The sequence below is a fragment of the Parasteatoda tepidariorum genome, chromosome X2 (genome assembly GCF_043381705.1).
Source record: "Parasteatoda tepidariorum isolate YZ-2023 chromosome X2, CAS_Ptep_4.0, whole genome shotgun sequence".
In the NCBI taxonomy this organism is placed as follows: Eukaryota; Metazoa; Arthropoda; class Arachnida; order Araneae; family Theridiidae; genus Parasteatoda; species Parasteatoda tepidariorum.
The window spans coordinates 47,975,516-47,990,451 of NC_092215.1; the positions used below are offsets into that span (position 1 = coordinate 47,975,516).

Consider the following 14,936-nt stretch of genomic DNA (forward strand, 5'->3'; position numbering starts at 1 on the left):
TAATTTAAAGGAAGATAATAAATTAAAAATTAGATAATAAATTATAAATTAATTATACAAAAAATTTATTAATTAAAAAAATTTAACTGCAAAATAAATAAAATCAAACATTTCTCTTAATTTTATACATATATTCTGAGCTTCGTTATTTAATGAACTATAATTACTTACAACTAATTGGATTTCCATTCCACTGCAGTTTTATTAACCCACTAGTTAAAATGGCTGTTAAAGCCATCGATATACAAAATCCAGCCACTAGACCCATGACAACAACAAGAAATAAAGCGATAAATACAACAAATCCTGAAAAGAAAACAAGGATTATTATGTTTCGCTTCTATAAAAAAATAGTATCATGGTGTTCATATGAATTATCCCTAATGTATATTTCTAGAATTAATAAAAAAAAGTAAGCACAATATGGATTACAAATTAGAGTTCAAGCGAAGAGACATAATTGCTATTGAAATCTGTTAAAGCACTAATGAGGAAGACGGAATGGCAAATATCAAAAACCAGCTTGATAGTCTGGTGAAATTGAAGCCGTTTCTAATAACTGTCTTTCAACTATTCCGCTGATAATTAAACGGGTTTTTGATGTTCTGAGTATTGCCTTCCTCAGTAGTGCTTCCATGGATTTCGACAACGTTTTTTGTTCTTCCTTTCTTAAACATAAATTTCCGACACTTATTGTTAGTTTAAAACACATTTGACACCGTTTTTGAGAGACAAAAAATTAATAATTGAAATTAAGAGTGGTCATACGAGAACACCTTATTCAGACTGAATGAATTGTAAGAATTTAAGGTGTAAATATGGGGTACCGCGGAAGAAAGATTGATTATATAGTGTTCTATTGCCGAAAAAAATTGCGACGCGCTGCTCTGGTGATGCCTTACGTAAAATCTGCTTCTAAAGCGAATAAATGATAATGGAATGAAAATTATTCATTCTTCTAAGTAAATATTTTAAATATAGTCTTTAATTGGCTATAACATTCACACTTACCTTAAACTTTATTAATAAAGATGGAGTTCCGCCGAAAGAAGATTGATTATTTAGCGTTTGGTAGCAGAAAAAAATTACGACGAGCTGTTCTAGAATGCTTTAAGTAAAATCTGTTTCTACCAATACCAAGTATTGTCTTTGTAAGTCCCCTTAATAATCAGAATTTTATGGAATTTTGTTTCAGACGTTATTTTTGCACGCTAAATCGAATGCAGTAAAAAATTTGTTTCTTAAGAAAAAGTGCTCGCTTTTTCGTCAAAATGAGCATATTACGCCATGGTTACAGTTAACTGTCAAGTGTAACTTAACAGATTTCTTTCAGATGTAGCCATAACACTTTACAGAATAAAAATCCGACTATCAGTTAAAAAGTTTTAAAGGGGAATCGTTTTTTATTTAATTTTATTTATTTAATTTTATTTATTTATTAATTCTTTTGCTGATTTATATCCAGTAAAAAAATAAGCATGCTAAATATCTGTTTTTATAAAAATAAATAATTTTAATTGTAGTTGTAGTTAATTTATGTCGTACTAGAGATACACTATGGGCTATTGGCGATGGTCTGGGAAACATCCCTGAGGATGATCCGAAGACATGCCATCATAATTTTGATCCTCTGCAAAGGGGATGGCACCCCCGCATCGGTATCCCAACTCCCTGTACGCGAAGTCGAGCACTTTACGGTAGAACAGTTTTACGAGTACCAATACCCTACACCCTCGGTCCCTACGCAGAATGATCCAAGTGGTTACCAACCCGCACATTGACCACAGCCAGTGATGCTTGACTTCGGTGATCTGCTGGGAACTGTGTCTTAACAATCAGTCCACTTCGGGACATAATTTCAATTGTAAGAAAAATTATTAAATTAAATATCGTTACTAATCTGTAATTAATATTTTATTCATACATTCTTATTTTTAACTTGGTTATCTATCCATTATTTTCAATAGTCTTATTTGAGATGCTCTTACTTTCTCACAAATTTAAAAATTTGAATTAATGAAGTTAGTTTCATAAAATGTTTATAACAAAGTTTCATTTTTTATAATCTGTCTCTGATGATGATTCGTTAGGTTTCAACAGCGTGCTTTCCTTGTTTCATGTCCCTCATGTTTATTATATTTTAACTTTCTTATTGTGGAGATTCTAAGTCTATACAATAATGGTGGTCATTACGGAACACCCTGTAATGATGATTTTAATTAAATAAATGCACTTACCACTTCTACTGCAACTTTGCTCGTCACTGAAATCCCCACAATGATTATTTCCGTCACAAACAAAACGATTGCTTATACAATATCCATTATGACACTGAAATTTATGAGACTTGTCACACTGAGCGTCTGAAATCATACCAAGTTATTATATAAATTGAAAATTATTTTTTTGCATAGAAACATTCTAAAAGTAAATTCTTATTCGCTTTTTGCACAATTTGCAAAAAAGCTAAAAACTAATAAATCAATTATTTCATTTTCAGAAATACGTACCTACTCACCAGTATATTTGGATAATATTAAAATCATATTTGGTCCTTAAATCACAAAATTGTTATATTTTTGAACCAAATTATTAGCTAAATGATTAAAAATCCACTTAATGTTATTACAAATGTGCTGCCACTTTTTTCAGGGATGCCTTTCTCATTATTAGGGGAGTGTGGGGTCAATTGTAACAGGGTACGATTGTAACAGAGCAAAAATTTCGAGTGTCGGGTTCTAGATTCGGTTCCTAGGTGGCGCACAAGGTGTATTTAATAAATCTACACCCCTGCTAGCAACCATTTTTAAATACTTTTGAAAGAGTTGCATCACAAAAGATAATTTCACGCTACGTAAGTACTTTTTTTGGTATTAGAATATTATATTGTAACAAAGTAATTTTGTTTAAACAAATAAAAATTATTAACCGAATATGTAAGTGGACACCTTAATTAACATTTAAAAAAAAGAAGATTAGTTTTGTTAATTAACTAGCATAGTTTTTAACAAATGAAGCTGAAATGGCGTCTTGGGGACGATTGTAACAATAAGTAAAGAGACGATTGTAACAGCTGAAAATAAATAATCTTATCTAATAATCTTATCTGAAAATAAATAATCTAACCATAACTTAACTCTTTAAGAACCACTAATAGTTTCCTATATCATTTATATTATGTTGCATGTGCATTATTTTACTTGTCACCTTTCACAGCATAAATTAAAATTTTTAACCCCTTAAAGTTAAAAGTTTAACCCTTTAGGTCTCTGCTCATTATTATTTTTACTCCTAAAATATCACTACTATTTCGATCAATAAAAAAATATATCACAATCTATGATAATATGTATAATTAACTATGTTTTTGTTGAATTTATGAACTGTTACAATTGACCCCGTAAGTGGGGACAATTGTAACAAGTGCACGACTGTCAAAAATTTTTAATAGCTAATATAATAACATTTAAAATAAAGTATTTATTTTTTTTCTAGTAGAGGATAGTCTACTTTACTCGTCTGTCAATTAATACTAATAATATATTGGATTTTTTGTTAGTTAAAAATAGTTAAGTAAAAAATGTTACAATTGACCCCATTATCCCCTACCAAATGTAATTTTGGCAGTTGAAATTTGGTAAAAAATAGAAGGTTCGTATAGTTATTAAAAATCTAAAGAGAATAGTAGCAAAACTGCGAAAATTAAATATATGATGTTCAGAAATTTCGAGTTCCAAATATTTAATTTGAGAGCCTCAAAAAAAATTTTAAGCTCCCTTCTTTCGATCATTTTTTTTTACGCTTCATAAATTTTAGACGATTTTATAGAAAATCAAAGCAACAAATGCCGATTCGCGCATTGAAATATAAATAAAATGTGCATGGACCACATAGAAAATTCCAAAATATAAAAAATGGTTGCAGGATGTCATCATTATGATTTATCTATATATAAGAATCCTAATACATAACTATCATTAACAATTTAAAAATATATTATTCAAACTGAAATCAGGTTAACGCTGAGTTCTAAAATTAAAGTGGCAGTAAACAGAAGATCTTTTATAACTAGTTGAACTAATCAAGCAGAAACTAGCTACTAACTAGTTGACCAGAGAAACTAACGTTACTTCAAGCTTCTGACCCGCTGTCAGATGGGACTCCAAAATTGCGCGACCAACCAGCACCTCCTAGAAAAGAGAAGGCCTCCACACGGGTTACCGTAAGCGAGAAATTCGATCATTTAGTAGTTCGAACGTAATGCCCTCGTATATTCCCTCCACTACTCAGTCTAGTAGCCCGAACACAAAATCTTACTTATTACCCCCAGTCCGCAGTTTATGTACGTTAAGTTGAACTATTAAATGGAACAGTTGGGAGGCCTTCTTTCTTCTAGCAGGTGTTCGATCAACCGCATTGTGATAGCAGCGTGATCAACATTGCACCCGGTCGCCAGTACTTCCGAGACAAACTGGTACCTGTAGATCTAAAGCTGGTTGGGCTTCAATTTGCCAACGGGGATCGAACCCCAGTGCTTCAAAATGACAGTTCAGTTCCTTAATCACAGAGCCACCACGGAATTTACAATGTACTATCACTTTTCTACAAATACACTGCTCATAATACGGCAGCGAAATGAATTTTAACAAAGTTAAGTGTTAAGCCTTTTAAAGTGTTAACAAAGTTTTTAGCCTTTACCAGCTGGGCTCATATTTTTCAGTAGTAGGAAAAGTGCCTTAGTGGAAAAAATTGTAAACAGATTTGATTTTCAAGTAATCGGAATTTTTCTTTTGTTTTTACCAATTCAATTTATGAACATAACAATTACAGGATTAGGAAGAACATAACAATTACATGATTAAGAAGAACATAACAATTACATGATTATGAAAACCTATACTTGGCATATAGGTTTTCATATTATTAATATTTATTGAATACTACGAATGTTACGAACTAAAGAAGAAATTAAATGTTTATTTATTTTTTTTTTAATAAGAGACCTGTTGGCGTTACAATAATTGAAATCTTAAAGAAAGAGGTATCAAGACTTCAAGAAATCAACGGGTTTCAAATGTTCAATTCTAGTGAAATTTTCAATTCCCTTTATAAAAAATTCAGCATTACCGTTTTTTGACCATCAAAATATAGGGGATGACCCAATGAGAAAATTGGGGTCAAGTCAGAAAAAAGGTTTAAAAGTTTCGTCCTGTATTTTTATCCGGCAAGTTTATGCTTATTTCGACATGTTTCGTAAATTTTGTAAGCGATTTTGAAACTTTTGGAACACAGTCATAAAAATCGTTTATTTAGAGATAATTTCATGCAAAAATAGATTATAATAATAACAATAAATTATTTTATTTAATGATGATCAAAAAATTATGAATCGTACGATATGTAAATTTTTACAAATTTTAGACAAACTATGTTATTTTAAATGCCAAAACACAAATTTTGAACGAAATTAAGTCTCAAATAGTTTTAAAGAAAAAAATCGTGTTTTTAAATTATTGTTTTTCAAGAACCGATTTTGTTATTTAAAATTTATGGTAATTAAAAATATTTTTTCATTGAAATAAACAAGTTTTAAAATTATTTTCGTTTCTTTTAATGCAGAGAACACTCATCTGACTGAGCATATTTTCTCTGACCTCTCACAAAAAAGTAAACTGATTTCGATTAGAAGTTAGAGCTGGATGACAAATGTAATTGACTCTTAGGCAATTAAATGTACTTAAAATGCAAATTATGTCTACTCATATTTTTATCATATTAAATAAAAGAATATAAAACAAAAACTATTTACCATTATTTGATAAGGACCCTTCTAATGGTCATGTTAAAATATAACTTTGTTAAGATTTACATAAATTTGAATATCCTTTTTCCTTCAACTGAGTATATAAAAAAATTATTTGGTTAATGTTTTTATGAAAAAAAAAATTTTTTTTTATTCAACACGCATTATAAAAAGTAAAAATAATTTTTAAAAAATTTAAATCCTATGACTTTTTTTAACTTTTCTTACAAAGATGAATAAAATTAAAATATGCTTTGAGCTTATTCATGCTCTGGGTAAGGGTCTGCATAGTTTAGAAAATTTTCCCGAAAAACCTAGTCTCAAATTACTGGAAACCTTTTCCTCCAAACTAATATACGTAATATTATATTTTTATAGGGACCTATGAAACATAAAAAATGAGCTTTTTTATTTTTAACATTTTAATATATGCACTTATTACACCATTAAAATTGATGCGCCAAGAAGATGGCACCCTGAACTCTTGACATGATTAGATTTTCAGCACAGTCACAGCAGTAGTGACACATGTAAATGCAGCGATTTTCTCATATTCAATTTGCATTAGAAATTGAGTATGGGATGTCCAAAAAACATATTGTCTCGTGTAAGAAGAAGAAATGTCTACCTAGAAGGAGAAATGCCTTCCTAGAAATTGAGTATGAGATGTCTAAAAAAGATATTGTCTCGCGTAAGAAGGAGAAATGGCTACCTAGAAGGAGAAATGCCTTCCTGGAAATTGAGTATGAGATGTCTAAAAAAGATATTGTCTCGTGTAAGAAGGAGAAATGGCTACCTAGAAGGAGAAATGCCTTCCTAGAAATTGAGTATGAGAGGTCTAAAAAAGATATTGTCTCGTGTAAAAAGGAGAAATGCCTACTAATACGAATCTGGCTTTGAATAAGAAAAATTACCGGTGTTGACCAGGATCTCTTGACTGTAATAAGAAAAGGACATAGTCAAAAAGATAATCGCAAACCATGAGTTAATAAATGTTGGCAAAACAACAAGCTCCAAGAGTTTTATGGACTGCCAGTGTGGCATCACAGACAGGAGCTTGTGCACAAGAAAGGTATTATGGTTGAATCCCGGTTCTTGATGGTCTCAACCGTGTTACCTATTTGCATTCCATGCACTTAGTATACCATTTCAAACGTGTTAAGGCTTCGCCCTATCTTTGATAACACTTTTTTCAGCATGGATTTTAAATTGATTGTACTGTCATTGACACAAAATATATTCGACTAACATAGTGGACAGTATGCCCTCTTAATAATTAAAAACTTGTGGTTCATGGTTGCCAAGTTATTAGCACGTCCTCACCAATTACTACAGTAAATGAACTGCGGCATAGTTTTGAAGATGTATCATTCAAGTCCTTAAAAATGTCATATAATTTCTGTTTGACTCTCCCTGCGCTACCGGATAAATACTGTCATTAATTCTGCCAAAAATAGTAAATTTAAGAACTGATTTCTCAGGATATATGTTTTAATTTCATGTAAATTCAATCACTTGTTCTTTCCAACATAAGGCATGGGTCCGATAAACATAATTCTTTTATTTGCATTTCTTCATGGTATAGCAGTTTTATTGGACAACAGTGTATTCTCATGTTAATAGTACATAGAACTGTACATTAAGATACTTTACACGCAAAGTACAGTAAAAATATTAAAAATTTAGTGAGATATTAAATGATACAGCAATTCAATTAGCCGAAAATAAAATCTAGAACAAATGTTACATGAAGTGAATTTCAACATTTATAGCATTTTAAAATGCTAACTTATAGAAATGCTAGCACTATTAATAAAATTTTATAAAAACCATAATTTATTTTATTCATGTAAAAAAAAATTTCATACCTTATTTGAGACCAAATTTTTAAAATTCAAAATTATTTTTAAAAATTTCGAGTGAAATGAATTACTTTGAATACTGTTAAACAAAAAATGCATTTAAATTAATAGTTTATATTTTTCAATTTCATCTCTCTTTTTTTTAGATATGGTACACTTAGTATATTGTGCATGCATAGCTAACGCCCACATAATACACAGTCTAGTCACATTAATGTGACCACCACCTACTTTCGACGTCAAAGTGAAATAACCAATCGCAGAGTGTAAGTGGCAGCACATTACAGTGTAGTGTATATATTGGATGTCCTAGGGCATCGAAAAGCATTTCAGTCGTTAGCGCAATGCAGAAATGTAGCGATTTATCCGACGCCCAAAAGGGCATGATCATTGGCTTTCGGGCCAAGGGTGGAAGCATTTCGGAAACGACTGATTTTGTGAACTGTTTGCGTACCGCCGTGGTAAAAGTATACCGTGCATGGCAAAATGGCACTATACAAAACAAGCGGCGTGGCACATGTGGTGCACCACGGGCCAAAGATGGCAGAGACGAATGAAGGCTACGGAGATGCGTTCAGACGAATAGACGTGCAACTGTTGAGCAACTGACCGTCCAGATGAACCAAGGGGCTACCAAGAGTGTATCCTCAACAACTGTTCAGCGAACGTTGCTGCGCATGGGCCTCCGCAGCAGACGCCTGGTTAATGCACCTATGCTGACTGCTGTTCATCGGTGACGAAGGCAGGAATTTGCACGCCAGTACCACAACTAGACGTCCACAGAGTGGTAACAGGTGGCTTTTTCCTATGAATCACATTTTATGCTCCATGGGACAGATGGACGTTGGCATATACGGCGTGAAACGTCTGAAAGCAACACCCTGCAACAATTGCCGGAAAGCTGCAGGCTGGAAGAGGGAGCGTTATGGTTTGGGGAATGTTTTCCTGGCATTCACTGGGTGCATTCATCATTGTGGAAGGCACAATGGATCAGTACAAGTACGTATCTGTCCATGCAGACCATGTCCACCCCTACTTGCAAATGATTTTTCCTCAGAATGATGGCATCTACCACCAGGATAATGCGAGGTGTCATACAGCTCGCAGTGCTTGTGAGTGGTTCGAAGAGCATCAGGATGAATTTACCGTACTCCCCTGGCCGGCAAACTCACCGGATTTGAACCCAATCGAGAATCTGTGGGACCACCTCGATCGGGTTGTTCGTGCCATGGATCCTCAACCGCGTAATCTAGCGCAGCTGGCCACGGCACTGGAGTCGGCATGGCTCAACATCCCAGTGAACACTTTCAGAAACCTAATTGACTTTCTTCCTGCACGTCTCGTGGCGGTCCGCTCTGCCAAAGTTGGTTATTCTGGCTTTTGACAGGTGGTCACATTAATGTGACTAGACTGTGTATATACGTATAAATAGCATCAAATATTAAAAAAAAAAGTGTTTACTACTTTCTTAAAACAAAAGGAATGAAATGTCATCCTTACACTTTTTTTCGCTTAAAGTATACAACAAATGAAATCCATCGTAACCATATGGATCAATGCCACCATCTTCAGTATAATAGTTGATATATATTTTTTCTCCAAAATATTGCATGTTAGAGTCATATTCATTTTTAGACCCACAAAGAGCTACTTGCTTTGTATCATCAGTTATCTGAAACAAAATTATTTTTCAAGATACATTTTTTTTGTGTTGATTTATAATTATATTTCTGATAAGTTTCGGATGATCCTTCTCTAAAAAAAGTGATTTCATTTTGCATTCGCTTGCATAAGAAAGAATATCAAACATTTTTCTTTTTTAAATTTAATAAGCCACAATAAAGAAGAAACGTTACCATGCTACACTGAAGAAATCTCCAGTGCTACAGATGATCCTGTTGCTCTGCTAGCAGTCAATCGTCTCAAATAACAACGCCTCCTATAGGTCGTTGCGTTCGCGAATAGTATTTTTTGAAAATAGGTAAGAATATTGATTTCGAATTATATCGTTAGATTGGAAACATAAAGATTTCTGTTGATTAAAACAATAATTAATAAATCAAACTAATAATGCTTTTCAAGTCAAAGAAGTAAGCATATCAAATATTGATTAATCAATAAAAAAAATAAAAAAATATTCTTTTAAAAATAAATATTGATAACAGACATTTAATGTCCATTTAAACACCGCCTAGAGCTGTAAACCCGTGTGATAATAAGGCCCTGTTTGTTATCCTTTTTCGATGGTCTGTGATTATGGATACATTAAAGATCCATCAAATACATTATGATTATGGATCCATTATGAATTCGTCAAAGATTACGTTTTTTTTTTCCAAATTGTTCAGTGAATTAATCAATTTACAGTTTAGAATTACTATGAATGATTGTTCAGAATCAATATAAATTGTGTAGTTTAGAATTAATAGAAATAAGTAGTTCAGAATTAAAATAATTAAAGTGTTATTTGAAACTGAAAGAGTCAAAATAAATTTAAAATCAAACTTAGAATCAAAATAAATTTAGAATCAAACTTAGAATCAAAATAAATTTAGAATCAAACTTAGAATCAGAATAAATTTAGAATCAATCTTAGAATCAAAATAAATTTAGAATCAAACTTAGAATCAAAATGAATTTGTTCTTCAAATTTAAAATGAAGTTGTCATTTAAAATAGAAACAAACTAATATTTAACTTACTTTGAGATAATCTTTGCAGCCAGGTCTGAAGTTGATTTTCTTTATACTTATTATGATATTATCATTAGACGAAAAAATAAAATTGCAGTTCCTTCCGACGAAATACGTAGAGCCTCTTGTAGCTTTTAGATATCCCGATGATGCTAATGTAATGGACTGAGTTGGATTTAGAGCACAGATGTCTTCCATATCTTTAAAATAATTTCAATTAATTTATAAATAATTTCGGAATAAGTTTATTAAATGAGTTATAACAAGAGCTAGGATGCTGATGATAAAAGCATTTTTGACTGTTTTTGTCCTTTATAGGACATTATGCATGGCTTTTTTCTCTCTCCTTATTTTAGATTTTCTGTTCTCCCTTATCTTTTTTGAATTTTAAATGATGTTTTTTTATTTCAAGAGCATTTCGCTTAAAATTAATTTTTTTTCTTTGTAAATATTGAATTAAGTCTTTTTATTTTAAATATCCTTCAATAACAAGTATTAATGTTGAACTGAGTTTTTCAAGCTATGAGAATTCGCCTTTGAGCAATAGATTATCTTTCAATTTTCAGAATATATAAAAAAAAAAATTTAAAAAAACATTCGGTAATATACTAATATAATACAATTCTGAAATTCTTTATTGTAATAAAAAATTAATGAATTCTTACTTATCTTTATCATAATTAATTGCATTTTTTATTCTTAAATTACATATTTATTTTAATTTTCGCCTTATTTTTTATTAAATATATAAATGCAAGTTATGATTTGAAACTGAAGTTAATTAAAAACATGTTTTTGTAAATTTTTAAGAGTGTTATTTATTATTTTAAGTTCATTTTTAATGATTTTTATAGGTTTCTTTTTTTCAATTTTTAAAGACATTATTTAAGAATTTTTAGGTCATCAACACCTTAACCCGTATTATAACACCCAGAAAAAAAGGTAGTTTTCGAAACTTTTTTTCTTTCCTCTGAAATACATTGTATTATTTAAATTCAACACATTGAAATAAACGTAGAACACATAGAAACAGTATAAGTAAAAAATATTACATTTTTTGTTCGAAACTTGTCCACAGATGGTCAAGCTTGAGGAATCACACATCACTGTTTTTAATAAGTAAAGAAGAAATCTTTAATCTCAAACAATGTGAATGTATTTCAAATACTGTACTTGAATAAAAAAAACAAGAAAACAATCTTATACACTTTTATATTCTTTCCTTACATCATAGATAAATGTGTTTAAATGGTTTGACTTCAAATATGCTAACTAATTAGATATTTAATTCAGTGGCGAAATTAAACAGGATAACATCCTTTCTCTGAATAAATATGACTTTGCTCCGACGGATTTTGATTCTTAACCATCAAAACACGAGGAATAGCTACAATAAAAACATTTAATCCCCATACTTTAATCAGAAGAGTTATCAAAAGTTAGGATTCCTTAATGTTAAATTCATTTTTTTTTTTTTTGAATTTCACCATAGAGAGTGTGAATTGTAATAACTTTTCCAGAGAAAATATTTTTTTACTCAATTATAAAATTCATTAATCCATAGTTATTTCCATATAAAATATAACTTTTAATAACTATTTATTATTTTTCATTTATTAATGGTTAAAAACATTTTGAATTGTAAAATATGCAAATTTCCGCATCAGTTAACAATGACAAATCTCAAAGCCAAAAGTTTGAACAAAATCAATCGAATAGTTTCTATGTTATGAAATTTCAAAAAGGTCGTATTTTCAAATTTTTCTTTAAAACTATTTGACTGATTTTGCTCTAATTTTGTATACTCATATATTGTCATTCAAAATAACTTAGTTTAAAATGTAAAAATTTTGTGTTTCATACCATTCAAAATTTTTGCGAGTATTATAAAACAAAATAATGATTACTTTTTGTATGAAGTTACCTTTGAATAAACGACTTTTATTATTGTGTACAAAAAGCTTTCGATTCGTTTAAACAAATCTCGAGAAATAACGAAATATGTCAAAGGTGTTCACATTTTTGACCGCTCTTCTGACTAAACTGTCGGAATTCCAGATTGCTACTACATTTTACTAATCTGAAATTCAAATATGTTGAAAAAAAGTACTTTCACTATATAAACATGCATTTATTTAGTTAAATTACATTTTTGTATCTGATTTAGAAACTTATTAATGGTTTGCACTATTAATAAGTTAATATAAAGAACAATGGATATAGACAAAGCATTCATTTAGGAAAAGAATCTAGAGTTTAAGAGCATGAAAGTTCTTGGTAGAGAAATTTCTTAGGAAAAAAATTTTGAAGCATTTCCTGGCAAAATATACCGATGGCGTCTTGAAGGTTTCTTACCTGGGATCCAAAAATATAGGGAAGAAGTTAACCTTTGAAAAACATCGGAAAGAAGTTAACATTTGAAAAAATAGATGAATTCAGCTAATCCAGCATTACTTTGATTAACGTTGTTTTCTGTTTGATTAAGATTTTTCAACTTTTTTTCACTCGGCGTGAGTACATTCTAGCAAACTAAGTGTCAAGATGGATGAAGTTACATAATATATCAACATATTCTCTTTTTTTCATCCCCAAAAAGTTATCTACTAAAATTTTATAACGAGGATTTAACAGTATATCAAGTATCTAGCATAAATATAATTTATAAAAACAATTAATAACTTTTTTTAAGTATTCTCAAGTATATTTTTGCTAATTTAGCACCCGCTTCAAAAGCAAACTTTTTTTACAGTTATTGACTCTAGAGATAGTTTTCAATCGTTTCAGTTATATAAGTAACTTTTTCCAACAATTTTTTCACTTAAATTTTAAGTTAAGCAGGAAAAAATTAAAATACATTTAAACACAAGGAAAATACATTCTATAAGCCCATAGCCTAGTTATTTTTCTTTCTCCTATTATAGAGAAGTACAGTACGTAAAATAAAATAAAAATTTAAAAAAAAGCTAACCACCTTGAATAACTTTTGATCTAATGATCAAATCTACTCGTACTAGGACTCAATCTAAGTGATTCAAGAGTGTGACTATAAATATGCTAATCAATTTGTACAGGCGATATTTTAAATTATGAAAAACTTTGAATAAACATATTTTTTTTTTTTTTTACTGATTTCGATTTGTGACCCCAAAAATGTAGGAGCAAACTTTGCACCACTCTTGATCTTTGCACTCTCTTGATCAAACTCTCGAGACCATATTTCCCAGATTGCGGCTAGCCCCTATATTTTGGGGGTCAAAAACCCAAATCCGTTATAAAAAGGTATATTTATTCAGAGATAGTATGTTTTTTCTTTTTTAATTATTTTTTAATACTGATTCCATAGCTTAAAATGTCGTCTCCACAAATTAAGTAGTATATTTGAGATTCACCCCTTCGAGCCATAAGATTGAGTTCTAGTACGTGAAGATTCGATCATTACATCACAAATTATTCAGGATGATTCGTGTTTTTTAAATAACACTATACACGAAAACTTCACTAGAAATTTTAACGGAAGGAAAGTAACCCCAGTTGCTATTCGAAGTTAACTCTTCAAACTTTTAAGATTTATTTTTAGTACGTGAAAATCTGATCATAAAAACAAAAATTACTTTGATTATTATTTTATTTTTTTTTCAGTTTAAATTATTCTTAAATGCTATTACATAATAATTATTAAGAAATTCCACAAAAAGTAATCCCCCTTATAATTGTCCAGGAAGTTAGTGATGACATTAACATAATTTCTTTAAATGTATTATAAGAAAAATTATTAACATGTGTTGAAATGATATTCAAATATTAATTATTTAATAATAAATGTTTTTCTTAATTTACATTAAATCTTGATAAAATAATAAAGACTTGAAACAAATTTTATTGTAAAAATAACAGTTCATTCAACCACTATAATAATTAATTTGCAACTGTGTTATAATGTTGTCAACACGTAGAGTTAGTCAACAGGTTCTTCTTACTTAAACTGAGATAAGTTGATATTTTTAAAATACAAAGTGTTTAGCAAAATTTTGTATCTTGTGTTATAAACAACTGTTTTTATTGTAATTTGCGTTACTCTGATAGTTTAAAAAGAAAAAAAAACTCAGATAAGCTTTAGATTTTGATTATTTCCGACTAAAGCTATCGTATCAATCATGTAGTGGTCATGTTTTAGAGAAATATCAACAAATTCATTTACTTGAACACTATTCACAATTTAATTCTAATTAACGAAATAAACACAATTTCTTATATGCAAGCTGATAATTTGAATTATATATTAGTTAAATAAAATTCACAAATTCTATTAACTAGTTTAACAGTGCTAGCATTTTATTTAACATATTATTTAACATTGCACTTGTTACTTACAAATAACACCAAGTACTTTGTTCCAACTGTCGGTCACAAAATAGAAAATGAGAAGAAAATAAACATATTTCATGATTTATTTATTATAAAAAGCCTGACATTGTTAAGATCAACGTGAAATTTCGTATCTGTCTTTGTACAACCAGCGTTATTTATTCACGATATCAAAAAGTGTGTGTGTTTCTTTTTAATAAAACACAGATAAAAC

The 14,936-nt window shown here is 30.0% G+C and overlaps 1 protein-coding gene across 1 annotated transcript in view; it reads right to left on the minus strand.

Moving 5' to 3' along the window:
- LOC107449497 (suppressor of tumorigenicity 14 protein homolog) overlaps positions 1-14,936 on the minus strand; it is a 17,538-nt gene extending 2,602 nt beyond the window's left edge. The window contains exons 1-5 of the mRNA XM_043045538.2: positions 14,729-14,936; positions 10,367-10,557; positions 9,166-9,337; positions 2,238-2,363; positions 172-306 (exon numbers count right to left, since the gene is read on the minus strand). Coding sequence (XP_042901472.1) covers positions 172-306; positions 2,238-2,363; positions 9,166-9,337; positions 10,367-10,557; positions 14,729-14,801 — 697 coding nt within the window. The 5' untranslated portion in view covers positions 14,802-14,936. The remainder of the gene's footprint in view (positions 1-171; positions 307-2,237; positions 2,364-9,165; positions 9,338-10,366; positions 10,558-14,728) is intronic.